The 27865-nt window shown below is 41.3% G+C and overlaps 1 protein-coding gene across 6 annotated transcripts in view; it reads left to right on the top strand.

Annotated features, from left to right (window-relative positions):
* The first annotated feature begins 2070 nt into the window (after positions 1-2070).
* The window catches only part of sptan1 (spectrin alpha, non-erythrocytic 1), a 52557-nt gene continuing 26762 nt past the window's right edge, over positions 2071-27865 (top strand). For 4 of the 6 annotated variants that reach the window (XM_041810485.1, XM_041810481.1, XM_041810482.1 and 1 more), the window contains exons 1-21: positions 8947-8991; positions 18509-18748; positions 18862-18987; positions 19440-19580; positions 19832-20112; positions 20208-20352; positions 20560-20714; positions 20882-21017; positions 21135-21236; positions 21439-21576; positions 21673-21783; positions 21886-21963; positions 22076-22231; positions 22543-22747; positions 22866-23047; positions 23137-23380; positions 23867-23989; positions 24074-24291; positions 24376-24468; positions 26027-26161; positions 26541-26689. In XM_041810485.1, coding sequence (XP_041666419.1) covers positions 8962-8991; positions 18509-18748; positions 18862-18987; positions 19440-19580; positions 19832-20112; positions 20208-20352; positions 20560-20714; positions 20882-21017; positions 21135-21236; positions 21439-21576; positions 21673-21783; positions 21886-21963; positions 22076-22231; positions 22543-22747; positions 22866-23047; positions 23137-23380; positions 23867-23989; positions 24074-24291; positions 24376-24468; positions 26027-26161; positions 26541-26689 — 3188 coding nt within the window. In that variant the 5' untranslated portion in view covers positions 8947-8961. Of the gene's footprint in view, positions 2184-8738; positions 8889-8946; positions 8992-18508; positions 18749-18861; positions 18988-19439; positions 19581-19831; positions 20113-20207; positions 20353-20559; positions 20715-20881; positions 21018-21134; positions 21237-21438; positions 21577-21672; positions 21784-21885; positions 21964-22075; positions 22232-22542; positions 22748-22865; positions 23048-23136; positions 23381-23866; positions 23990-24073; positions 24292-24375; positions 24469-26026; positions 26162-26540; positions 26690-27865 lie in introns of those variants that run through there. The other 2 variants (XM_041810483.1, XM_041810484.1) reach the window with 2 other exon arrangements.

Genomic DNA, 27865 nt, shown 5'->3' with positions numbered 1-27865 from the left:
GTCTCCATGATATCAATACATATAAATGTATTTTTTAAGCATACACTGGTGGACTCTGCCCCCAGGGGGTGTCCTATCCTGTTATTATCATCACTACCCCCAGGGACTACATGGAGACTTCACAATGGAGGGTAAACATTAATGCACAGTTTTCTGTTGTCCTAACTTGAAAATAAAAAATTTTCAGTCTTATTCAAGTCTCTTCTGGTTGGAATTATTTTTGGATTGAGGAGTATTTCACTTTGCAAAGCTTACAGTCAAAGCAAAACCAATGTGTAGGCACATGAACACTGAAATATGAACTTTCTTGTAGTCAGCTGATTGTCTACTGAATAAATTCTCAGACATTGAAGTTATTGTGTGAAGAATTATAGAAAGGAATGACCTTTTTCACAGTTAAACCATGGATATAAAGACATGAGTTCAACACATAAAAGCAATGAAACACAGTGATATGAAATTCTGATTAAAAAAAATTCCAGTTTGGCTCCTATAAGAAAACTAAATGCATATAATATATGTATGTTTTTGTCTTATATATAACAGCCATATATTTTTGCATAAATATTCTATCTTGTAAATATATTTCTTATTAAACAAAATAATAATAATTCAACACATTTTCTCCAACCCAGTGTTAAAGTTAAATGATTGCTAACTATTACATTATATGATCATCAGTAATATGTTTTTATGACACAAATTAGACAAAATTTTCAGTCTATCTGAGCATGTTTTTCCCTAACTCAGCCACTGTTTTAGCTGCATATCCCTTTTGATATATAGAAGAAAAAAAACTAGTCAGTTATTAGACATTGAATTGGTCAGATGATTTAGTAAAGTCCTGAAATCACTCTAGAAATGATCACATTTTTATTGTTAAAGGGAGTAGAGCACTAAATCATGGCAGAATGATCTCATAAACCAGAGGTCATCAACTGGCGGCCTGGGGGCCATATCAGGCCCCCCAAAGCTTCCTGTCTGGCCCCCAGAAGATCATTAGATTCAGAAAAGGAGGAAAAGAAGATGTTGTGGTTTTAAGAGTATCTTTTGGCTTTAAATGTCTGCAGCTGATAAATCCAAACAAACAGTTAACATTGAAATGGTTTTAGAATGACTCAGCATTTGATCTGTTTTACAGGAACTTACTGTCATAATTAGTAGATGTTTAAAAAGGGTTAAGGTTGGCAGGACTCCTGCAAAAATGACCAGATAAAGTGGTGAAAAGAGGTTGAAATGTGGCAAAAAAAAAAAAAATGTAAGAGGAAAAAAAAGGGGCAAAAAGTTAAAAAAATTGGGTACATATGACAAAAAATAGTGCAAAAAAGTAATAAGGGGTTAAAAGTGGTTAAAAAAAGGGAGAAAAGTGGCAAAAACGGATAAAAGAGTGGCACAAAGGGGATAAAAATGTGCAGGAAAAATGGTTAAAATGGGTTAGGGGAAGCAGAAGTATCAAAAATTGGTTAAAAGTGGCAAAAATTGGTTTTAAAGTTGAAAAAAAGGTTGAAAAAAGTAATGAAGTTGGGTTAAAAATGGCAACAATACAAGAGAAGTGGTAAAAAGGGGCACAAAGGGGGAAAAAACATGTAGGTGAAGTGGTTTATGAGGGGTTAAATTCTTGCAGAAAATTGTGTTACAGATGCAAAAGAGGCAAAAAGTATCAAAACAGGTTAAAAGCATCAAAAATGGGGTAATACTGGAGCTAAATCACAGTTGTGGAGGGCCAATTCTCTGGGATTCAGGGGCCCAGCCAGTTCTGTTGTCAGGCCTGCTGCATGATAGATAATAGGGATAGATCTCACTGTTAATTCCTTAAAATGTCCTGCAGTTTGAAAGAAAACACAGATACTACTATAATAATATTTTAACCTGGCGAAAATGTTGATTTAATTTCTGTGTATTTGAAAGTCCGGCCCCCAGAGTTTCTGATGAGACTAAATCTGGCCCTGGTGCAGATGTACTTGATGAGCCCTGTCATAAACCATTTGCATCGCTATTATTATGGTGGGTGTGTTTCGGGTATTTCCGGTGATAATCGGCTCTTTCCGCACAGTGCAGAAAATTACGTCACACTTGGTAGCAAAAAAAAACAGTCACCCATCCCAGAGCAGCCGCTCGTCCTTCGTCGTCGATCCGCCTGGAAAAGCACCAGTTTTTAAGGTTCTTTTTTACAACAAACCGAGGTATGAAAAACACATGCAGTCTATAGACGTCTCCTGTTTTAAAGAGATTAGTTTCACCATCATTTTAACGGTTTTCTCGGCGTTCTGTTAATTCAATGATCGCTCTCTGACTGCCCCGTATTCGTTAGCATCGTGGCTAATGTTAGCGAAGCTAGCTGCAGACGTCCTTTTTATTGAATGATTTTTACCTTACAGAAGGAAGAATAACGACACAGGGGGCTGTCAGGTTGTATTAAAGGTTTCTGAAATGTATATACTATCTTACTACGATCATTGGTCTTTAGTAAAAGGCAGTAGGCTACTTTGACCTGCGTTGTATTTTAAGTATTGTTTGCATTAACGTAAACGTCTGCATTCACAGAATAAGCTAATATTGTGTCATTATGAGCAGTTAGCGGTGTGCTTTAGCTTGTTTATTTAAATGCCATGCTACCAAGAGCTCTGTTTTGCGGTGCTGTCTACTAGCTTGTCCGATAAGGTTTTCTTACAACCTAAAGCAGATATGTTAATTCAGATATTTAATTGATACAGGTCTCCCTTTATCGCTTGGACAGTGTATGATTTTAAAACATGAATGAAGCTCCCCTGTTTTACGGGTGTTAATGGTGGTGAACAGCTCCGTTTGTCGGCCATGGCTGAAGGGAGCCGCCCAGTTCAGTCAAACAGCTCTGGGACATTTGGCCTCAGCTGTCACACCTCCTGTTACACTGCATTTATTAACCCTAACCCATGGTTAATCATTTACACGTCTTATCTGGAGGTTAGATCTTTTCTTACACGTTCCCAGGACAGGATAAGGACTCTGTTGGTTTCACTACACAGGGCAGAGTATAATTTACATGAAGATAATATCATGTAGTTCGTATTAAAATAACCCACAGCAGTAAAAGCAGATACAGCTCTTATAATACAAATGCATTATCTCACGCTTCTCTTACTGCCTGTCCAGCATGTGGCTGTTGTCAGAGTGGTGCTAAGTTCTTCACATACCAACCAGCGGACCCCCACTCCTCAGAGCAATTTAAATAGAAAGCTACAGGATACAGCCTACTCGATAGTACGGTTAAACTAAAAGGGTGTAACTTCTAAGAGTTTAATCATGAGTGTGTTTAAACCATGTGAGATCCAAGGTCATGGCTTTAGAGATAAATGTCATTCCCTGGAGATGTGAATCTGTACTTGAAAGCCTCATCAGTCTTTGCTGTCATTTCACCACATGTGGCACCTAAGAACTAAATTTAGGTTAAGAAGGATAACAAATAGGGACCAAATAGAATAAGATAAAATAGAACAATGAAAATAAAATAGCACAAATAAATCACTTTTAAAATTAACTGCACAAGCACAAATGTAGATTAAATCATTTGTCCTAGTTATGGTGATAAATTTGGCTATACTAATGGGGTTATTGCAAATGCTCATAGTGACAATGATTAAATTGTGATTAATCGTGTGTGCCTAGTAGGGCTGAACCATTTGGGAAAATAATCTAATTGCGATTTTTTTTTTTACCCAATATTGTGATTTAATATGCAATTATAGCTTAAGTTCTTAATCTCATCCTTTTTCCAACAAAAACAAGCAAAAACTCATTCTATACTATAAAACTAGGGCTGGAAATTTTTGAAAAAAATATCTAACTGTGATGATTTTGACTCATTTTGCAAATTGGATATGAAGTGTTGTATTAAATGAATGATAATTTTAATATAATTCTAATATTTGATGAGAAAAGCATACAATAATGAAGAAAATCTGATTTTTTTGGTACACTATTCTAAAAGTATATGCCACTAGAATGATTGCATGATATGCAATGCAAAACATCTCTGCTGCCAAAAAAAGTATTTTGACACAAATTTCAGGTTGAAGAAATACTGCACCCTTTGCGATTTGAAAATTGCAGCAGGCCATATTGCGATTTAATCTAATTTGCGATTAATTGCCCAGCCCTAGTCCCTAGCCTTAGTCAGGATTTAAGTTGAAGTTTGAAGTGTATATAAATGTTTCCACTGTGTGTTGTGTAAAATCTTTAGATGTGGAGTATGCTGTTAAGAAATTGTTTTGAACCGGTTCTGCCTCTTGGTTTGCAGAAAGAGCTGCTTCAAGATGTGATTATATATTCAGACACGTGCATCCATTCAGTTTGCATTCCTGGTTAGTTTATTGGTTGGCTTGTCATAACTATCTTAGCTGATGTTAGCCCTTTTAAATGCATATTGTAGCAACATGATTGAGGAGTGTTATCACTTTCAATTTTTCTTTTAAATCAGTTAAGATCCCCTTAGGTTCAGCAAATTATGAAGATGGTTACTGTAATGTTGTCAGGCCTAAAAGTGTTGTTTTGTCGGAATGTGAAACATCAGTTGTGATTGATTTGATGAGATGAAATACAAAATTTTGCAAACATTAACTTTGCCCTTACAATTCTTTAAAATGGCAAATGGAATTCAAAATGCTCGATATATAATTATTTCAGTTAAGCACAGATGCTGATGGGTTTTTTACTCACTTCTGTCTTGGGCTGAACAATTTGTAAAAATAATCAAATGCAATTTTTCCCCCCAATATTGCAATCACGATTTAATAAGTGATTGTTTTTTGGTTCCTCATCTTATGGATTGTTCAGCAAACAGTAAACCATTTTATATTATAACCAGCACATTTAGCTTATATAGCAAATTTGACATCAACTGCAATACTGAAGAGGATGGTATTTATTTATGTTATTCTAATTTTGATTATGAAAATAATATACATGAACAGGAAAGGTAGGCTTTTTGTAAACAATTCCAAAAACAGTCATTTGAATGTATGCATAAAGTGTAGAGCATAAAATCTCTGCTGCAAAAAAAATGTATTGAACTGGTATTTTGGCACATTTCAGGTTAAGGAAATATTTTAATGTCTGCGATTTGAAAATTGCACCAGGCCATATTGTGATTAAGGGTGCTTACACTGGGGTCCCTGATCTGAGTGCACTTGAGCCCAAAGTCCGGTTCGTTTGGGTAGTGTGAATGCAAAGGAACTGCGCCCGGGCACCGGGCCCAGGCCCGGGCCAACTTGGGGAGGTGGTCTCAGGCGCGATTCAAGTGGACTCTGGCTCAGTTTGGATGAGATGTGAATGCTACCGCGCCCAGATACGGGACAGAGTGCTGTATCAGCTTTATGACGTCATCATAAAAACTAAACTTCTTTCCACAGCATGGCAGTTTGTTCACATTTTTTCCTCATAAAGGGCGGAAATCATCAGAATCCAGCCAATAAACGGTCTGTTGTGACTCACCTTACAGATGAACACAAGTTGGAGTCAGTGAGAGGAGGTGCAAAGGCAATAAAAGTCTCCTGTCACCTCAAAAACCGCTGTATCTGCGCAGCGCGAGCCCATTTAATCCTCTGAGCTGTAGTAGATGTGCAGATATGAAAAGCAATGTTGGCATCTTACAAAGTGATTTTAATCATCCATGGCTGCAGGATGGACTTTTTGATGGGTCAAAACAAAAATAATCTTCGCTCAGGTCATGACCCCAGTGGTTGCCATGGTAGCTTCTTCTTCTCTCTCCTCCTTTGTGGGGTTGTAAACCAGCTACGTGCATACCACCACCGAGTAAATATGCAAGTGCGCCCTGGCAGGTTCTATGTTGCTAGTGTGAAAGCAAGCCGGGGTGCAGCACAGGAGTTGCGCTGCGGCGCAGTTCAAAACAACTGGGCCTAATGTGAAAGTGCCCTTAATCTCATTTGTGATTGATTTCCCAGCCCTACTTCTGTCAGTATATGAATCCCAAATTATCAACAATTTCACTTACTTTTGACCACAAAGACAGATAGGTGTTTGCCTTACAGGCCACTTCTTATTCCTGGTTAAAACATTCTCTAAAGCAGCAGTTGAATGTACCAGTATGAAATTAATACCACAGAAAATATCAAATCTGCACTGACATTGGTTCATGTCACATATGTGCTGATGTGCCAGTCTCTGTCAGCAGGGCAAATATTGCTGATGCAAGTGTTCATCCCTAGTATTAACCTTTTATGATATAATAAAATGAGAAACTGTTAATGATTTAGTATTTGTACCTCCTGGCTGCATGTTTCTTTAAAAACTGTGCCTGTAACCGCAGGGTTTCTGGCAGTAGATGAAGTGAAATCCCGGGTGATGATGGGTGTTTCCCCGTGTGAAATTTACTCAAGCAGGAGAGTTGTTGGTAATGACCAGAAATACAAACCTTTGATGGACTTTTAGAAGTGTCCAAGTAGGCAGCCTGTCTTAATGTCTCAGCGTAGCAGAGGCATCGAAGCAAAATGGGGGCAGGTCTTTGAACTGCAGTTCCTAAAATACTCGTCAGGTTGGCTATTCCCAAACGTTCTTCACTGCTGCCTCGGGTTAATTTGATTTTAATGCAGTCATGGCTTTAATTTTTGCCGTGTACGTTCTGTTTCAGGCTGATTATCGAGGGGGAAAAGTAAACTTTACATCAACTCTAAAGTAAAGAGTAAATGACAATAACTGGAGGATGTGTACGCAGTAGAGGAGGCTGCTGACCATCCAAATACTGCTAAGCTATGTGGTTAATTTGCTGGACTTGGGCTACAGTATTAAAGCTGAAGTTGTTATGAGTCCAGTCAGTGTTTTTGCTTGATGCATTTTGCAGTACATGTGTGATAATGGCGTTTAGAAAGCATTTCAAGGAGGGTGGGGCTGGGTCGTTTCTGCATAGTCAGCTCTGCAGCCATTTATCACCAGCCTCTTTGTTGAGTTATATGAATAACTTAGAGCATTTAATGCCGCTTTGCTGAACAAAGACCTACATATTTCTGTTCTCCAAACTCCCTGTTAACCTCTGCAGCCTACAAATCCATGGCCTGAATAGACAGTAGGCCTGCACATCTCCAGGGCTGTTAGTTTTGGTGTCAGGCCTGCAGATACAGAACAGCCTGCTAAGTCATTGTCATTCTGCTGCTGGTGCAAACGATTTTCAAGGCTTTTTGAAGCTTGAATTTGTAGAGAAGACTCAGCTGATTTCCTCTCTTGTTGCAGCTCAACACTGAGTGCCCACTTTTTTTAGCAGCTCCAATGCTGGAAGTAAATTTCTTCATGCAGATCCTCTGCAGACATTTCAGAAAATCCTTATTTCTAATCCTGGAAGTGAGCCAACCTGCTGGCTGAATAGTCTTGACTTTAAAACATTCGGTGCAGAAGGTGATTGGAAACAGAGAAAAAGGCAAAGTCACACAGCTGTGTATGTCATTTTTCTTTGGAGCATGGCAACTATGCAACCGACAATCCACTGCAATTCCTTTTATTCAAGAGATACGTGTTCCTTTCTCCGAATAACCTCTGTTTTTCTTACACCAAGGTTGATATATGGTGCCAACTAGGGCTGAACGATTTGGGAGAATAATCTGATTGAGATTTTTTTTCACCCAACATTACGATTGCAATTTAACGTGGTTATTCTTCAGGTTCCTCATCTTATAAATCATTCTAAATTATAACACACAAAGCTATTTCCCCAGAAATTTATATCCAGTCTCCCAAAATCTACAAATAAATGTTCAAAAATTCTAAGAAAATAACTAAAAATTAAAAACCTGCCTACCACCCAAAAAAAAAATCAAATCAGATTCCCCCCAAAATTTCAGATACACTCCTCAAAATTTCATAAAAATACAAAAATAAAAATAAAATAACCCCCCCATCAAATAAATTCCTCAAATTTTCATAAGAAGTACAAAACAAAATCAACTTCTTAAAACTTTACAAATAAATTTCTCAAATTTTCATGAAATTACCTACAGTTTTAAATTCCCCAAGAAATTTGAATCAAATTCCCAAAAATCTACAAATAAATTTATCAAATTTTCATGAAGATACTTTAAATTTTCAAAGCAAATTTCCCCCCCAAAATTCAAATCAAATTCCTAAAAATGTCAAATAAATTTCTCAAATTTCCACCCAAAAAAATCTAAAATTTTCAAAGCAAAAATCCCCACATTAAAAACACATTTCAGGTCAAAGAAATATTGCACCCTTTGCAATTTAAAAATTGCGATCACACTGTGATTTGATCTACATTTGGATTAATTGCCCAGCCCTAGTACCAACACTCTGGTAGTACGTATTTAGTCTCCCATGGATGGTTGCTGCATCTTGGCTAATAATGTAACCCACTATAATGAAATTAATGGGATTTCTACATCCAGAACCACACTCTGGAGCTCTGTGTGTTTTATCTGTCTCTCACTCTTTTGACTGAGTGAATTATGTCATGCCTTTACACAGACTAGCCTACGCAGCATGTCGACTTTTACTAAACCCAAACTCAAGGTAACATCCGTGTGTGTCTCTCTGTGTGCTCCTGCGTGTCCTCATGCTTGTGTAGAGAGGAAGATTGGAGGGTGTTGCAGGGCAGTGGGGATCGTTTTGCTGAGTAAAGGGTGATGGGAGAAAGCTGGAGGGAGGGGTAGGAGGTTCACAGCAGAGACAGACGCATGGGCTGGGCTACATCTTGGCTTGCTCCTTTGTACAGCCGAGTCACTGCAGGTGCAATGCGTCTGTCGGAGCTGCGTAGTAGATCCGACTTCTTCTTCAGTCACTTTTGAACAGTTAAGGGCAGACGTAGGGATGCTTCTGGACATCATGACTTCTCTTCAGAGTTAACCAGACCAGAATTTCTGGGGATAGAGTCCGGAAGAAAATCTGACGTGTGTATTGTTTTGGTTTTGCACTTTTATTTCCATCCTTTTAAACTATCATCTCTGATCTGTCTGTTTGAAAATGGATTGTTTGATGACATTACAGGATTGGGTAAGCTGCTGCTCGTGATTCAAACAGTGCATGCCTTTGTGTGTGTCCTATCCTGGTTTTTCTGAATAACTCTATTCCTATAAAACCAGTGAGTATGTTAGTTGATGTTATGCATGCCTCCAGTTGCTGTGATATTCTTGCAGTGAAAATACAATGTAATGATGACCCTGCATCATGCATTTCAAAGCCTGGCAGCATTATGTCCTTGAAGAAACATTCAGCCGAGCCTGTGTACCTCCTGCTAGTTGTCAGGCTAAAAGGAGGAGAGAGTGAAAGGGATGTTAAATGGATTGGACAGGAATTACTGTCGGCCAACACAGGAAAGACTGGGCAAATGTTAACTGATTATGTCTCACCCTTGCAAAGTCATTTTCTTGCCTTGTATTCAATGAAAGGTATCATGTTATTTTTATTATAAGGAGAAGATGATGGTGGGTTCAACCCATGTTTATATTTGGGATTTATTGATCGAAAGGTTTCTGAAGACTGTAGCAGTACAACATGCTTCTAAAGCTGCAGTGAACCCCTTATTAAAAAACTCTGGTGAATCTTTTAAGGCTGCCTACATATGAGAGGATTTGAGGCCAAATTAGACAGGAGATGAAAAGTGGAGCTGCTGAATCAGCTAAGGCAGAGGGGAACTCTTGGTGCTCCTCCACCGAGAGAAATGGACGAAGAAATGCACATCTGACGTTTTCAGATGTCGTCAAGGAGGTTTGACTTAAGGCCGGCTCAGACTACATGGTTTTTTTGGTCGTTGATGATGGCACCATGTCAGACTATGTGACCAAAATCTTGTCCCGTCTTGGCCGACAGCCCAGCCACACTACAAGAGTGATCCTGAACGCTCACCGTATGCTGACGTCACCACCGTCTCTGCGACTGAGTGCGAGTTCACAGGTTGCCAGGGGGCGGGCCAAAGAGTGTCAGTCAGTCTACAGCAGAGGCGCTCTGTGTGATTATTGTTTAGCGGTCTTTTGCTCAAAAAATGAAAATAAGAAATAATTATGGATGTGATTATGGATAATAAGTATGGAGTTATCAAGAGGAGAACAACATGGACTGGCTCTCCTTCAGATAGAACTGAAGGTATACATGTGATGATGTGAATAAGATAAAATTCACATGGTTTTAGGAAATTAAAGGGGATAAAAGTGGTAAATCTTGTAAATGACGATGCAAAGGAGCAAACACTCCTGTTGGTAGACATCAGGATTCACGTCGTTGACATCAGGTCAGGGTGTCAAACTAGACGACGGTGTAAGAAAATTCGACGCCCCATGACCACGCTACAAGACCGTTTGTCATTCCCAACGTTCAAAATCAGGCCCGAGTTTTGACGATGAGCTGCGACGTTGCAGTCAGGCTTAAATCTGGCTAAATTCGTGTAGTCTGAGCCGGCCTTTAGTTGTATCTCTCTGCTGTCATTTATCTCCCAGCAGAGTACACGCAGTATGCCTGTAGCAGGGTCCAAAACTAACTTTCTCACTTACCAGCCAGGCTGGCTGGTAAGTGGGTCTTGTATGCGATTCTCAGTCAATATTTTAATAGTATGCACTAATAGGAGCAATAATGTATGCTAAAAGAGACAAAAAGAGAGTAAAAAGACCCTTTTTATGTGTAGGACAACAAATGAACTTGCTTCTGTCAATTCTTGTTTTTATAACGTCACAATTCCAACCCTCCTATATCTGGGCTAGGCAAAATGACTCAAGAGAAACTCTGGCAGAGTTACTTTAAATTTTATTTTTGGTTTATCATTTCTTTATTATTCTATTTTTCTTAGAAGTTTTGTTTTCTTATGTTTGGTTTAGTTTTAAACCTTATGGTTCACTTAAGAGCCTACAACAAATCAATCTTTTATTTTTTTTATATATATACAGTCTTCATTAACAATCTAAATGGACCAGAAAGAGACAATAGAAAAAAACTGTCAAGGTGCCTTCACAGCGCGGTTAATCTGTAGTCTGGACATGGAGGCGTGAGCATCTCCTGTTCTGACCGCAGCCGAGAGGGACTACTGAGCGAGGAGTTGGCTACCTGTCAGTGCTTTGTGCTTTGGTTCGCTTTTTTGAAAAAGAGTCGCTGGAGGGGTCTGAAAACTCGCTAAGTATAGCGACAATGTCGCTAAGTTGGCAACACTGCAAGGAGGTGCAGGTACAGTAACAATCAGCTACCCACCTCGGCGTGCTGTGAATGACGTCATGACTGACGCACTTACATGACCAAAGATCGACTCGGCCTGAAATACACATTACTCTGCCAGGAAACCAGCCAATACAAGCATCGTTCTCCAGTAACAGAGAAATACATTTTTCGCTGGTAAAAAAATAACTCTCCACAGTGGCGAGTGTTAGTTTTGGACCGTGGTCTGTAGACATTACTCAGACACTATGCTACCTAGAGAACCAATCACAGAGCTAGCTGACTGCGTCATTGGACAGGTGGTTGCTTTATTGAGGAGGTGCATGTTGGCTCTCTAAAGAGGTGACCCAGCTTTGTGGACCCTCAGCATAGCTTAATCAAAGAAGGATGATCCAGGCTTGAGTCGATGACAGCATTAAGGGAAGGATCCTTACAGATTTAGAGCTTTTACTGAACTTGAAAAAGTTGTTATGTCACTCTCTTCAAAGACACCAGACTCCTTTATCAAACACAAAGACAGTAATGTAGCTTGCAGAAAAAAAGGAGTTGCCTGTTGCTGCCATAATGGGTCAGTCGTTGAGTGCAGTTGTATTATTTTGGTTTTCTAATTGCTCAATTATAATTTAGCAGACAATTAAAAGGCTCTGCATCCGTAGGGATCCTTTCTGTAGAGTTGTCACACAATTCTAATTACAATCTGAGTCGGTTGGCAACAAAAACAAGAGTTTTTAATGGAAGTTTTTAATGAGACATGTTTGTCCCACAGGAGCAAGCTGCAGCAAAAACGGCCTGTTTTGCATCTGTCTTTATGCTCTAAAATATTTATAACAAAAAGGGGGCTTTCTTTATCACGTTTTCTAAAAGCAGAGGAAATCCCTGGCATGATTAGCAGCCAGTAATTTGTAGAGGACGGCTGTTCATTATGGACGCCAGATTTAAGTATGTGAAGCAATCCTCACATACTCATCCAGAACTCTTTGGACAAGTCGACTTTGATAAACTCTCTCCTCAGCCACCTGAAGGTCGTATAAAGTTGAGTTTTAGGAAAAATAAAAGCCGGATTATTGCAGTTACATAATCGACGTCATCCTCTGTTCCTCAGCAGGGAAATTTTCTCGCCTTGTGTCATGAGACTCTCCCATTTCCTGCACATTCCTTCAGCTTCCATCCTCCCACTATGGCGTCATTCAGCATGAACCCCCGTTCGTATTTACAGATGGTTTCCATCGTAGCTGGGAGTCGCCGAGTGAATGACTTCATCCACTTCTATGTGAATGTGTAATGATAACAAGAGAATTTGGAAGGTCAGTGCAGTTGAGGGGAGTTTTGCATTTCTGTGCAGAGGTTTAAATTTTCTCTCTAACAAGAAGACTGCGTTACTCTAGATAGAACTAATTTGAAGATTATTCCATGTTCCTGCAGTATGCGCACTCATTTTAATGGCTTCTATCAATAACCATTAGCCTCGTTCATCCACCTACACACTCATGTTTCTTATCTCCTGGTAGATTTCTCTCAGCACTTAGTGGTAGAGCAGGATCTATAGTAACAGTGTCTCTAAAAATATCTATCAGTACAGGGCCTCTTAGAGAATACCTCATTTGTTGCTCACTAAATGTTAAAATGGATTCCAGGGCTGCATAGTGAATGGAAACATGGAATACTGAAAGATGCAGATTAATAAAGGTAAAATGTGACAAAGGGTGTTTAGATAAGGGATGGGGATTTTAAGAAATGTTGCTCATCTAAAGTCACTGTAAATTCTTTGAATTAAATCTTAATGCCTTATCAGCTCTCGAGGTCTCTTTGACCCCCATTAGACATTAAGACTCTAAATGATGATAACGGATTGTTACAGAGATGTATGAAATGCATTAATGTGCACAAGTGCTACAGAGATGTCATGTCTCTGAGGAATGGGATATATTTCACATCCAGCACCTTGCAGAAAGTTTATGGGAAGGGCAGAGCCTTTCAAAATAAGACTTAGAGGGTGATTGGACCAACATTCATCATTCATTACAGGCCAATCAGAGTAACTTGTTTGCTAAAGAAAACTACAAATGCGTCGTTGTTATCAAGCTAAATAAAATATACAGCTGTAGAAGTAATCTTTCCAATAAAACATGAATTACCATAATATCAAGCATGACAGCATTCAGTAATGTGAACATCTTTTTTCCAATGTGTTTTCATAAAGACACCCATTATTTCCATCCTTTATGAAGTTTTCCCACAATATATCAACATTTCTAAGAAAATATTTTTGTTAAATAAATCTTTAGGTCAGAACACTGGGATGAATGTATGGGAACGAACATCTTTAACTGTTAACAGCAACACAGCCTTCATAAAATTACAACCTGAGAGGATTCTAAGCATTTCCAGAGCTTCTCTAAACGGCGTCAACAGTTTCTGTGTGGTCTTGGTACCATTTACAGGTAATTACATTTAGAGGCCGATTTCCTTAGTTTTGGGGGATCGGTGATCGGCCCATACTTACATATGAGACCGATCCACCCATCTTATCTACCTCTACCTCCTGAAATGTGAAAAATGAAAGACTAAAGGAACTAAAGGATCTTGCTTATTAAACAGACCTTTCTTGCCTCGGCTTTTCCAGTATTTTCTGCATAATTTCCAAACAGAGAACAGTGAAATGATCCCTGTGTTTGGTGTCTGCAGCTGTAAAATGGAAACTTGGACTTTGGATGATGATGGCTGTGACAGTCACATGAAGCTGGAATAGCTCAGCGTTCCCACCCAACATTACGTTTTAAAAAAGCCTGAAAGAATAGGAGTGCTGGTTGTATAACTGCATCTTTCTGTTGAATAGAAAGTGACAGTACAGCTGGCTGATATCAGTGTGTGGGTGTTTACTGCAGAGGGCAGAAAACCCTCCAAGGCAGCAGCGAGTTTGAGAGAGGGAAGCTGTTATCTGCTGATACAAGATGGTAGCGAGAGTGCTATCTGCAGCAGCAGGTCTGCTTTTAGAGGCGTCATAGTGCTGCATGTTACCCTGCTGCATTCATGGGTTGCTTTATCATGCAGGGCTGCCCCCTTAAAGTCTATGATGGAGTCAGCAGTCACGAGGACCCTGAGTGAACTCGCATTCGTCTGTAAAATCTCCTCCCCTGTGCTTTTTAGCAGCGCCATGGCAGAGAAGGAATAAGGCATGGTGGGCTGTAATCTTTACAGGATCTCAAACTGATCCGTCAGTGTTAATTATTCTCAAGGATCTTACAGAAGCAAAATACCCACTGTAGTCAGCTCCTCTTTAGAGATTTTATTCAGTGTTTCTGGGACTCTTTCCTGCAAGGTTTCAGAGGCTTCAAGCCAAGCAGCAAACTTCAGCTCAGCTTGTTCCCTGTCCATCCTTATATCCAGACATCTGGTGGTAACAGAAGATCTTCATGTGTCTAAATAGCAGCTACAAAATACTGGCCTGACTTCAAACTGTTAGCAAAAAGTCATCTGTATCCATCTTTTGCCATCCACTCATCCTTGGTCAGCCTGTGATGGCACTAGACTAAGCAAGTTGACCCAGATGCAGCTCTTCTTAGTGATGTTTTTCCATTTCTGGCCATCCCAGGCCAGAAGGGGGTTCAGGGTCTACCCCAGGGTGTTAGGACTTCCTAACAGAGGCGACCAGGAAGCATCCTGATCAGATCACCTCAGCAGGATCCTTTTGATATGAAAGGGCAACAGCGCTGCACAGAACAGCTGCTGGTATTCTTGTATCCTCTGTCTCATTCTTTTGGTCATTAGTTTAAGACCAAAGGTACTGACACCTGTCAGTCTCATGCTCCATTTTACCCATGGAGAAATCTATGGCCTTGTGTTGCAGGTGGTCTTCAGATGTTTTAAAGGCATATTTTTGGGGAGCTTCTTGTTTCTTTATTGGCAGTAGGTAGAATCAGAAACACCTACAGCCCACAGAATTGGCTGGGCCCTGAAAATCCCAGAGAATTGTTCCTCCCCAATTGTGATTTAGCACCAAGATTGACCCATTTTACCCTCTTTAACCCATTTTCACTAATTCATTTGGCCATTTCTTCAACATTTTTTGCCACTCTTAACACATTTTTGGTCATTTTGCCCCTTTTAATCCAATGTTTGACACTTTTCATCCCTTTTGCCACTCTTAAACCCCTTTTCACTACTTTGCCAGGCTATTTTTGCCACTCTTATCCAATTTTTTAAATATTTTTTGCCCCTTTTCATTACTTCATGCAACATTTCTAACACTTTTAACAAATTTTCAAACCTTATTGACTAAATTTATCATCCTGTTTCTACTCAATATTAATACTGATTGTAGAGACCTTGTTTATATTATTCAAGATTAATTTTGAAAATAAATACATTTTGAAGTACATGTTGCAGTATTTGGCTATAGACAAGGTGCCTATATTTATGCATTATGTTTATGCAAGGTGCCAAGCATAAATATAAAGTGTTTTTTTTTTGCGGGTAGGATCCCCAGATTCCCCTACAAGGGTGTGGGCTCAGCCCCCAATATTCCCACGTCCAAGAAACGCCCCTCTTCAACAGTAAATGCTAACTATTCTGTATTATCTGACCACTGCAACCAAATAAGAGCTCTTTTGAAAGCTATTCATCTTGGCTGTCTGTTTGTCATAAGATTTGCAAACAAGCCTGGCTCATGGTTGGTTGGAGATTGGGTAATGCGGCACCATTTGGCTTTCTTCTCCAAAGTTCTGCATCTAAATCCCATTTATATTTATTTTAAATGTGATATTATTTCAGTATTTTCAATTAAAATCTAGCGGTCAGAATGAATCTTGACTTTACTGAGAGATTGTCTGAAGTTACGCCTCCTTATAGCTAAGAAGTGAGTGTCTAATGTACTGATTAGTGTCTAATCAGTACATGTGAAAGGGTTAATAGGACATGATGGAAAGATTGCTCCTGATGTGAATAATAAAATAACCCTGATAATGTTAAAGTTAGAACGTCTGTCCTGTTTAGCTCCCATCAGAACGAGGCTGAGGTCAGTTTAATCCCAGAGATGATTTAAGCTTTCTGTGAACTGGGACATGGTAGGAAATGGGGGAGGGGAGCTGGATCACATCCTGGACGCTCACTTCAGCAGGCAGCCTATAATCTGCATTGCTGGAGCAATGCTTCTGTGTATTGGGTGCATGTGCAAACTCATGGGATGCCTGGTTGTCTGGAAAAGGCTAACGTCGTCTCTGGGGACCAAAGCATCTCTGCCCTGTGGCTCTGGGTAAAAGGCTCTGCACTGCTGACTCCACTAATCCTCCCATTGATGGCAGACATGGACCAGCGCTCTCTCTCTTATATATCGCTTTGTGTCCCACTGTCTGCAGCATCGACAAAAACATCGGCTTTAACATCTGCGTTTAGGCCCGGCCGAGCCTGCACAGATGCCTGCCCCCACCCTGTACTCATCTCTGGTTTGGTTGACCTTGGTTAAGTCAGACAGATCAATAACTAACATCATTTTTCCTCAGCTGTCCTCTACCTTGGAACATTTCAGTCTTCCTGTTTCAGGGTTATAGCTCAGTTTCAGTGATAACTGTTTTGATTTTTGAGTTTAGTGGATCTGATGTGAATGCAGATCGCAGAGTTTGGTAGCCAGACATTACTCACAGCTCGAGGCTTCCCTGTGCAGAGTAGCTGACTGCAGCGATCCCATTGTAAAGTGAAGCCTGGTTACTGTTCGCATGCATGTGGAATTTCCGCCCCACCCCCCCACCCCCCTTTGGCATTTTACTATTTCAGCTGCCGGCCTCTTTGGTCGCTCAGTTAGAGACAGGATGAGAGAGGGAGGAGGGGTGTTGTTTAGACAAACAGTCTTGTTCTTTATGTCCTGAGTCTAAGTTTCAAGCCAAGTTTGTGCTCAGAGAGAAGACTGAGGACCTGGAGACGCCCTCTGTCTGCTGTATTTTCTCCTCTGGTTTCATTGGAAACAGTCACATTTGCATTAAAGAAGCTCTTCATTATCATAAATGAAATTTTCAGGAAACAAAGAAACATCAAAGTTGGGTTTAACAGCAGTATTTTTTTAGATTTCTGACCTGATAATACATTAACAGTTAAATTCAAGTCCCTATACAGTATATATAGAGACATGCGGTATTGTATCGCCTTCTTTAACCCATATTTTCTGTTTTTGTCAACCCAAGATTAGTCAGTGTTTGATAGAATGCGACTTTTACTGTCGGCTTACAGAGAACGCAAAATATTTATTTTTTTCTCATTTGTCTTTATGAGTAATCTCTTTATATTTTGAGGTTGCAAAGTCATTTCTAAAACAATGCATGTATAAGCCTATTTTCTTTATATAAATAGAGGCTGATAGAAGACCATTATAAATGTATTTAAAACAAGTCTAAAATTGTATAGCACAAATTTTCCTCAGGCAAATGCACTGATAAAGCAACTTTGCATGGGATTATTTGATCAGTAGCTTCCCTTCTTCACATTCAAGAAGAACCCACAGAACAGCAGCTAGTGTGAGCATATGCAGGAACATCAGGAGTCCCTGAAGTTGACTTTTGATGTAAACTGACTAAAGGAAATGTTGTAATAGGACAGCATATCGATTGCCCAAACCTTGCAGTCACTGAAGACTGGTGTTGTGTAGTTTCCTCCCTTAAAAAGGGTTTTTTAAAAGAGAATTAAAGTTGTGAGGGTATGGGCTGCATAGTTAATTGCAATTTCATGGTTTTTGCAGTATAAGCATTCCCAGTGAACCTGAAAATTAAATATTTTACATAAATAAGCAATGCTTTCTCGTTGAGAATGTTTACATTGTCCTCTTAAATTTTAGCCTGGTTTTAAAGCTGATGCCTTTATAACAGCCAGATGAACCAAACACCAGCCATCAGCTACCATCAGGTTAACTGGTGCTAATTTAAGGATGGAAAAAATTTTTTTGAATTATTTTTGGAGTAATAAAAAGACATACAACAACAAGAGCAGCAAAAAGACATAAACTATTTGGTTATTTTTCAAGCCTCATGTTGCTAATAAGGTTTAGAACCCCTTGAGCAATGTAACTGCACTTTATCATGCGGCCAAATGAGAGTGTAACAGTAGGAAGAGCTCACACTGCAGACGCAGGCTTCTTGGATGTCATGAATAATGTACACACCTTCAAATGGATGCAGCAAACGGAGCTGTGCAGAGAAGACAGCTTGTCTTAATCTTCCTTCTTACTGTTAGGAAAATGTTTGTGACTCGAGCATCCAAATGAATTCATACTTTAAAGCTCCTCTGTGCAGCTGCTGTTTGCACAGACCTCCCCTCTCATCGATGCATTTTAAATCTATTTACTAAAGCTGCGACAAATTCACTCATGATTCTTCTGCATGTTTTCCAGAGAATGGACACAGCAGGGGCAAAAGTGCTGGAGACAGCTGAAGACATCCAGGAGCGCCGGCAGCAGGTCCTCGACCGCTACCGGCGCTTCAAGGAGCTGTCAATGATGCGCCGGCAGAAGCTGGAGGACTCTTACCGCTTTCAGTTTTTCCGCCGTGACGCCGAAGAGTTGGAGAAGTGGATCCAGGAGAAGCTGCAGATCGCATCAGATGAGAACTACAAGGACCCCTCCAATCTGCAGGTACGTTAGTGGCTTTAAGCTTCTCTGCTGACAGTTTTTAAGATCTTTATTTACTCAGCTTTATCATGGTTTTCTTTATAAATGCATTTCTTTGTTTCATGTGTTGTGCACAGGGTAAGCTGCAGAAACATCAGGCCTTTGAAGCTGAGGTTCAGGCCAACTCCGGGGCCATTGTCAAACTGGACGAGACTGGAAACCTGATGATCACCGAGGGACACTTTGCCTCCGAGACCATTCGAGTAAGAGAAACAATGATTAACACGTGGTCACCTGAATATTCTCATACATGCCAACATTAACCTGCTCCATGTGATTCAGTCTTTCACGCCTTACCGGACACAACAAAGACCCATAGTTACAAGTTTCAATATGGCTGAGTATATAAAAGTAGGTGCTGGGCTGCTGTGGACGACATGTGACTCTTGAGTGCTGTGAATCTTCCTCCTCATAAGCTTAACTTCTTGAATTCTGATGTTTGGAAATACATTCTTTGAGCTCACAAATGGGCATTTCTGTTTGTTTCACAGTGTTATTTTTGGCTCTATCTAGAGGAGAACACTAAACCATACAATGTCTACAATGAGAGCACCAATGTCTGCCTTCTTTTCTTCACCACCTCTCCTATCTCTTGTACTTCCCTGGCCTCCTTGTGTATATTTGTGTTGTAACACTTTTCCCATCTGTGCCTCAGACTCGTCTGGAGGAGCTGCATCGTCTATGGGACCTCCTGCTTCAGAAGACCAAGGAGAAGGGCATGCGTCTCCTGCAGGCCCAAAAACTGGTGCAATACCTCCGTGAGTGTGAGGACGCCCTCGACTGGATCAGCGACAAGGTCAGACTCACATCAGCAAACTTTTGCAACAAGAGAAAATGCTCATGTGGAAAATAATGTGGACACTTTTTCAAATATATTGTATTACAAATGAAGCATTGGTGATTTTGGACCTTTTTTAGCTGTGCTGAAGGACTCCGAAACTATATCTCAGCATCCCTAGAGTATTATTAACAGGGGCTACAATCCCACCAGCTGTTTGAAACTTAAGCGATGAAATGTGACTTAAGTGTTGGCATCTCTGTCCGTAGGAGGCCATTGTGACCTCAGAGGAGCTGGGACAGGACCTGGAGCATGTGGAACTCCTACAGAAGAAGTTTGAGGAGTTTCAGACAGACCTGGCAGCTCACGAGGAGCGCGTGAACGAGGTGAATCAGCTGGCAGCCAAACTGATTCAGGAGGCCCATCCTGAGAACGAGCTTATCGTACGTAAACAGGACGAGGTGAACACAGCCTGGCAGCGCCTGAAGGGACTCGCCCAGCAGAGGCAGGGCAAGCTATTTGGAGCTGCTGAGGTGCAACGCTTCAACAGGTAAGCACACTTTTATCGTTGTGGGTGTTGATTTAAGTCAGCAGCCTCTAGTAGGAAACCGTTTTTGACTCCTTTGTTTATGATCATGTCTACAGGGATGTGGATGAGACCATCAGCTGGATTAAGGAGAAGGAGCAGCTGATGGCGTCTGATGACTTTGGTCGGGACTTGGCCAGCGTGCAGGCGCTGCTCCGTAAACACGAGGGTCTGGAGAGAGACTTGGCTGCTCTGGAAGATAAGGCAAGGAGGGCTTTTACTTAATTTTACCAAACAGGCTATACAGAACAGCCAAAAGTTCAACATAACATGAAATAGTACAAAGAGGGCGGTCTGGACTGTATCTAGGAACATTTAGCATTGTTGCAGTGGCAAGGTAAACCTTCCCTGTCATAGGCAGGAACTGTACAGCCTGGATTCTTACAGTCTATTTTTTCCTCTTTCAATAAGGTCAACACTCTGGGTGGTGATGCAGAGCGCCTGCAGCAGACACATCCTCAAAACGCCTCCCAGATCCACCTGAAGAAGGACGAACTCATCACCAACTGGGAACAGATCCGCACCCTCGCTGCTGAGCGCCACGCCCGCCTCAACGACTCCTACAGGTCAAACATCAGACAGTGACGGCCTGTTAATGCAGCATCTGCTGAGCCAGATGCATGTTAATGATGCACTAAATATGCTCCTCATGATTCTTTTATTAAATTCAAGCACTCACAGTTTACTAGAGAAGCATGTCTGCTCACTCCTGCCCTCTTGTGTCTCTCTTCAGACTGCAGCGTTTCACTGCCGACTTCAGAGATTTGACCAGCTGGGTGACCGAGATGAAAGCTCTCATTAACGCTGACGAGCTGGCCAATGACGTGGCCGGAGCCGAGGCTCTGCTAGACCGCCACCAGGAGCACAAGGTGAAACATCACATTTGGTGATTCAGTCATTGCATTTGATCACAATGAGTGAGGAGATTGGATCATTTATTTTGCATGTGAAAGACGCTCAACAAGGTTGTTTTTCTTATCTTGCAGGGAGAGATCGATGCCCATGAGGACAGTTTCAGAGCTACCGATGAAGCCGGTCAGGCTCTGCTCAATACAGGACACTACGCCTCTGATGAGGTCAAGGAAAAGGTAAGATCGTACTTTTCTATGATATAGGCTTGCTCATTTAAGTTTCATAAAGGAGGTATGGAGAACAAAAACCACACATTTTAAAGGCAAGGATAAAAATGAAACATAACCTCAAGAAGATTTGATATGGCTGTGGATGTTTTTGAATGGTGTCATAATTCACCACTATGCACCTAACTAAACTGTATCGTGTTGTGTGCAGCTGGGCATCCTGGCTGAAGAGAAGGAGTCTCTGTTGGAGCTTTGGGAGGTTCGCAGGCAGCAGTACGAGCAGTGCATGGACCTGCAGCTCTTCTACAGAGACACCGAGCAGGTCGACAACTGGATGAGCAAACAGGAGGTACCTTAACACTTCAGTTCCTTTCATTAGGAGAGAAATACCTCTGCTGTGTAATGTTTAACAAATGCATCCTCCTTTAAATGTTTTTTTGTGTAGGCTTTCCTTCTGAATGAAGACCTCGGTGATTCCCTGGACAGTGTGGAGGCGCTGCTGAAGAAGCATGAGGACTTTGAGAAGTCCTTGAGTGCCCAGGAGGAGAAGATTACTGTAAGTTACTTTTCCTTAACTCCATTCTGAAGATTAGAATACTCTCTTTCTCTTTTGTGGTACAATCACATGTCATTCACTCTGACTCTTTGTCATCTCCAGGCCCTGGATGAGTTCGCCACCAAACTAATCCAGAACAACCACTATGCCAAAGAGGACGTGGCAACCCGCAGGGATGCTGTAAGAACAATCACCCTATCCTCAAATCCACCCAGAGTGTGAAATGTGAATGCGGAGGAAAGAGGCTTTAATTTGTCGTTTATCTCAAAAATCATATCCTCTCCTCTTGTAGCTTCTCAGCCGTCGCAACGCCCTGCACGAGCGTGCTCAATCCCGTCGTGCTGCCCTGGAGGACTCTTTCCACCTGCAGCAGTTCTTCAGGGACTCTGATGAGCTTAAGAGCTGGATCAACGAGAAGATGAAGACCGCCACAGATGAAGCATACAAGGTAGATCATCAGAAGCAGCGAAAACAAGTCGTCAAAGTAGTCTGCAAATTGAACAACGATCGAGGAACTTAAAAAGCATGATGGCGAAGACTCAGTTACTGAATGTCTTCTATTGTGGTGGCAAAATGATAAAAAAAATGTAACTTAGTTCGACCACTTAAGCCTTTTACTAGGCTTAGAAAACATTGCCTTTGCAAAAACAGAGATTAGTCTTTTTTGTAGCATGCATGTCATTATAAAGTTTGAGAAATCTTCTAGTTTTACTATCTTCCTATCCTTTAACCTCTCTGCCTGTGCTCTCCTTGTTTCAGGATCCCTCTAACCTGCAAGGTAAGGTGCAGAAACACCAGGCCTTCGAAGCTGAGCTGTCAGCCAATCAGAGCCGTATTGACGCTTTGCAGAAGTCCGGCCAGGAGCTGCTGGATGGGAAACATTACGCCTCCACTGAGGTGGCCGGTCGCATGGAGGAGGTCAGCTCTCAGTGGAAGAAACTGCTGGAGGCCACTGAGCTCAAAGGTACTGCTGCAGAAACTAGAACTAGAAAAATACCCGAACTACTAAGTTATATGGGATTTAAAAAAAAAAAAAACATTTGAGAAAGTTCAAGGCCTAAGCAGATAATGTCGTACTTTAGGTATCAAGCTGCGTGAGGCAAACCAGCAGCAGCAGTTCAACAGGAATGTTGAAGACATCGAGCTGTGGCTGTACGAAGTCGAGGGTCACCTCGCTTCAGACGACTATGGAAAAGACCTGACAAGTGTCCAGAACCTGCAGAAGAAGCATGCTCTGCTTGAGGCGGACGTGGCTGCTCACCAGGTAAGAAATGCATCGTGAAGGTGGACAGGATGAGTGTTTTTCCTTTGCATAAACAGTGAAATAACCTGTCTTTGAACTCTTGTCTTCAGGATCGCATTGATGGCATCACCATCCAGGCACATCAGTTCCAAGATGCCGGACACTTTGACGCCGACAACATCCGTAAGAAACAGGAGGCTCTGGTGGTGAGATATGAAGCTCTCCGCGAGCCGATGGCTGCACGCAAACAGAAGCTGTCAGACTCTCTGAGGCTGCAGCAGCTGTTCAGAGACGTGGAGGACGAGGAGACGTGGATCAGAGAGAAAGAGCCCATCGCTGCCTCCACTAACAGAGGTACAACTGAGAAAATTCAGCATCCAGGCTGTAATGATAAGATGAAAGGACATGAGCCTCTTCCTTTAAACTGTCAGCCCAGTTTCAGCATCAAAGTTTGTTCAGAGAGGCACCTCTAAGATCTTAGCTCACTCGTGGATATCCTCTTTCAGAGAGGAGGAAGATCCAGTAAAATTAGGTGACGGCAGTCTGGAGTTAATGCCTTTTAAGTAAAATTTGAAGTTTTAAACACAGCTTCACCTAAATGCAATGGATTACTCAGAAAAGTAGAGCAGCATGGGCTTGGTGTGCAGAGTAGCCTGTATCAGGGAAAGTAAAGGATGTGACTGAAGAGATTAAGAAATAAGTCTTAAGATGCGCAGGTTAGAGTGGCCAATGAAGGCTGTGTAAATGAAGAACTCATCCTTCTGCAGTCTTAAGGGTTTCTACATTAAATATTTCAGATGGGTGGGTTTCTTCTCAAGGCTCTTGCTGTTTTTCCCTCAGGCAAAGACCTGATCGGTGTCCAGAACCTGCTGAAGAAGCACCAGGCCCTGCAGGCTGAAATCACCGGACATGAGCCTCGCATCAAGGCTGTCACCCAGAAAGGAGAGGCCATGGTGGATGAAGGTACTTATCTCAATTCTCCGTCATGTTTGGGATTAATTTGAATCATTTTCCAAACAGGTTGCTGAAAATTGTCTTCGTTCTCAGGACATTTTGCTGGAGAGGACGTGAAGGCAAAGTTGGCTGAGCTGCACGGCCGTTGGGATTCGCTGAAGTCGAAGGCATCTCAGAGGAGACAGGACCTGGAGGACTCGCTGCAGGCTCAGCAGTACTTTGCTGACGCCAACGAGGCTGAGTCCTGGATGAGGGAGAAGGAGCCCATCGTGGGGAGCACGGACTATGGCAAAGACGAGGACTCTGCCGAGGTTCATGCTACATTTATTCTACGTGCCTCATGTTTGAATCTGGTGTTGTGGATGCAGTGTAGCTGAATGTTCTGTCCTCTGCAGGCTCTGCTGAAGAAACACGAAGCCCTGATGTCTGACCTGAGCGCCTACGGCAGCAGCATCCAGGCCCTGAAGGAGCAGGCCCAGTCCTGCAGGGTAATGACAAATCGGTTTCCTTGTTCTTATGGTTTAAATTTAATTTTTACTTAATTTTTTTGTTTTCTTCCACACAAACAGATGTAAATTTTTTGTTGGATTTGCAAAGGCTATTTTGTTAAAAAAAAAAAAAAAAAAAAACCCACTACAAACTGTACCTATAGAGTGAACGATTAAACTGAGGGACAGATAATTTAAAGCAGTGGTTCTCAACCTTTTCAGTCTGCGACCCCCAAAATAAAGGTGCCTGAGACCGGGGACCCCAACTGTACCTGAAGGTGGCTGAACACAGCCATGAACATTCAAGAATAGCCATGTGGAGACCATTAGGGGGAAAATGGGAGAGCTTTCTGGGACTCAGCAAAATCATGGTCCACTGTAAAGTTAAGCTGTGGTATTTTATATTTAACCTGAGTAATAACCACTCTTGTCAAAGAAACACATTTTTATTCTTTTTTGTAGTAAATAGTCCTCTTAAAAGCGATCCATTTGTTAAAAACAGAATTAAAATTAAAGTTATTAAAAAAAAAAAAAAAAACAGAATTAAAATATGTTAAAAATTGCTAAAATGGGTGAATAATGGCAAAAAAATGGTGGGAAAGGTGGTGAAATTATACTGTAAAAGTAGTAGCAAGGGGTAAGAAATGCCAAAAATTAGATAAAAGTGGCAAAAAATAACCAAAAAAAGCCCAAAATGGTTTAAACTGGCAAAAATGGGCATATTAAGTTGTTAAAGGGGATTCAAAAGAGGCTGACATGGCCATAAAGTGGCAAAAATAGGTGCAAATTTGTTGGGATGGGATGAAAATCTGCAAAAAATGGGGTTAATAGGGGTTAATATTGGTAATAATGTGTCAGCAGAGCCAACAATAGACAGAGAATGGCAAGATTTGGTTTAGAAGTGGCAAAAATGGGCAGAAACAAAGTGGTGGAAAGGGTTAAAAATGGACAAAAATGGGTTTCAAGTTGCAAAAAATGTGTTAAAATTGGTAAAATTAGTGGGGGAAATGATGGAAACGGGTAGAAATTGGGCAAAATTGGTCTTAGTGGCAACAGTGTACTTCAAAAATTTTCTTAGTTTTTTAAGGCATCTTGAGACCCCCTCTCAATCTCTGGCGACCCCCAACAGGGTCCCAACCCCAACGTTGAGAACCCCTGATTGAAAGGATAAAGCTTTTCAAAAATGCATGCAGCAGTTTGGCTTTACACAGTTACAGAAACTTGAAGCTCATTGGTGAAAATGATTTAAAAAACATGGCTTCTGCTTTTTTCCAACCATTCAACAAATATCCTTTCAGTGCCCTTGACATAGAATAAATGCATGTACAAGAAGAGACAAACAAGCAATAAATAAATAAATAATTGAAAACCAAAGAGCAGATTTATTATTCTCTCAAAATCCAGTCTCTGAGATCTGGCATATTTTTGAGGTTAAACAAAAATAGCTTGGGTCTATTAAATATCTTTAAATGCTTAATAAACCCTCTGCTTGCTTAGTCAGATAACCAGCCTTTCTTAAATTCAAACAGATTGGTAGCTAATAATATTGTTTTAACAGCAACAAGTGGCGCCCACTGACGACGAGACCGGGAAGGAGCTGGTCCTGGCTTTGTATGACTACCAGGAGAAGAGTCCTCGTGAAGTCACCATGAAGAAGGGAGACATCCTCACTCTGCTCAACAGCACCAACAAGGTAAATCTGTAAACCAGCTTCAGCCAGATAGATGCTGGCTAAAACTGGCAGCAAGTCCGCACTGCTCCTGATCCTCTGCAAGCCCTCTGATGGGTCTGCTGGGAAGGAAAATGCCTGATTAATTCAAAACGAGAAATCAGGCTGATCAGGTCCACATAATGTCAGAACACTTGACCTATGACCACATATCAGTGCCAACAGCCCGCTGTGTCTTTAGACAGCATGGATCTCTGTGGAGTCAGTAATAGAAAGAGAAATGGCCTGTAATTTGGGACATGGATCATCTAAATATGCTGTTGAATAGTGATTTTAAGCAGAAATTCTGGTTCATGGTGCCCATATCACTCGCTGATTTTGCACCCTTGCCTTTGTGCTGCAGGACTGGTGGAAGGTGGAGGTGAACGACCGTCAGGGCTTCGTTCCTGCTGCGTACGTGAAGAAGCTGGACCCCACCCAGTCGTCCTCCAGGGAGAACCTGCTGGATGAGCACGGCAGCATCGGTCTGCGCCAAGACCAGATCGAGAATCAGTAAGAAACCCTCGTCATTCCGTCTGTAATCAGATTGAAATATTCTAACCATTTCCTCCTCTTCCTGCTGTAACTTCTCCTCTTCATTGTGGAGTCTCTCCTCTTCTCTTTCACTTCCCTCTAATCATGTTTCTGCTCACTAACGGTCTCGCCCCTGGCCTCTGTCTCTTGTACCCTCTGCTGTCGTCTCGCTGTGTGTAACGACTTAATCTTGTGTCGCTGTGCGCTCGCCTCGCCCTGCCTCTGAGCAGGCTTGTCACCAAGGAGGCCTGCAGCGTTTCAGTGCGCATGAAGCAGGTGGAAGAGCTGTGAGTAGGAACCAGCGACTCTGCGTGTTGTGATCGTGATACCACCCTCGACTTATCATCCCTCCAAACCCCCAAAACCCTTCATGTCGTGTTCTTCACCCGCGTCTTCTATTCAGTACGGGGATAGAAGCACCTTCAGCCCAAACCTCAAACATCCTCCTCATTCCCAGCCTGCCTTTGGATGATAATGTCTGATTTTATGTCATGTTTTAGCTCTTCTGTTCTGCAAAGTATTGTTTTATTAATTTTTGCATCTCATTGTCAAAGGCTCTACTTGTCAAAAAAAAAAAAACAAGGTAAAGGAAATATTCTAATTTGAGGGCAATTCTGCTGATGTAACTGGCTCAAAGATTCATGATAGACTTCTGCAGGTCCATTTAACTCTTTGTTCAAAGTTGGTACAAAGAGTACAGCAAAGATTAGTATAAAGACAAAAAATAGGAGTCCTGCAGATCATTGAAAAGTCTTAGATAGGCTTTAATCAGACATTAGAGATTGAAGCCTTAGAAGGTCTTAAAAAGTCTCGTTTTTACCAGTGAAAAGTCTTGAATTTTAGAAGGAACTTCACTAAGTCAGGTTCTCCAATCTCCATCTTCTTCTACAAATTGTTGCAGAATTATTCTCCAGAATTATAGATTATAGATGTTTCAAATGTCCTGGGGTAGGATGCCAGACTCTCTCTGATCTGTGATTAAATATACTCTTTACTGTAGAGAAACACTAGTCTACTTCTCTAACATCTGGGCCTCCAGGTTACCCACTTAAAAATCTGTGCAGCCCACCTTATTTTAACAAGTGTTCCCTGTTAAAGCATTATTCTGCTTTTTAATAGCTGAATTGTTAAGAGTCAGCTTAACACACATGCTAA

Source organism: Cheilinus undulatus, linkage group 17, assembly GCF_018320785.1.
Source record: "Cheilinus undulatus linkage group 17, ASM1832078v1, whole genome shotgun sequence".
In the NCBI taxonomy this organism is placed as follows: domain Eukaryota; kingdom Metazoa; phylum Chordata; class Actinopteri; order Labriformes; family Labridae; genus Cheilinus; species Cheilinus undulatus.
Note: the sequence above shows the minus strand (reverse complement) of the source record. Positions and strands in the feature narration are given on the sequence as shown.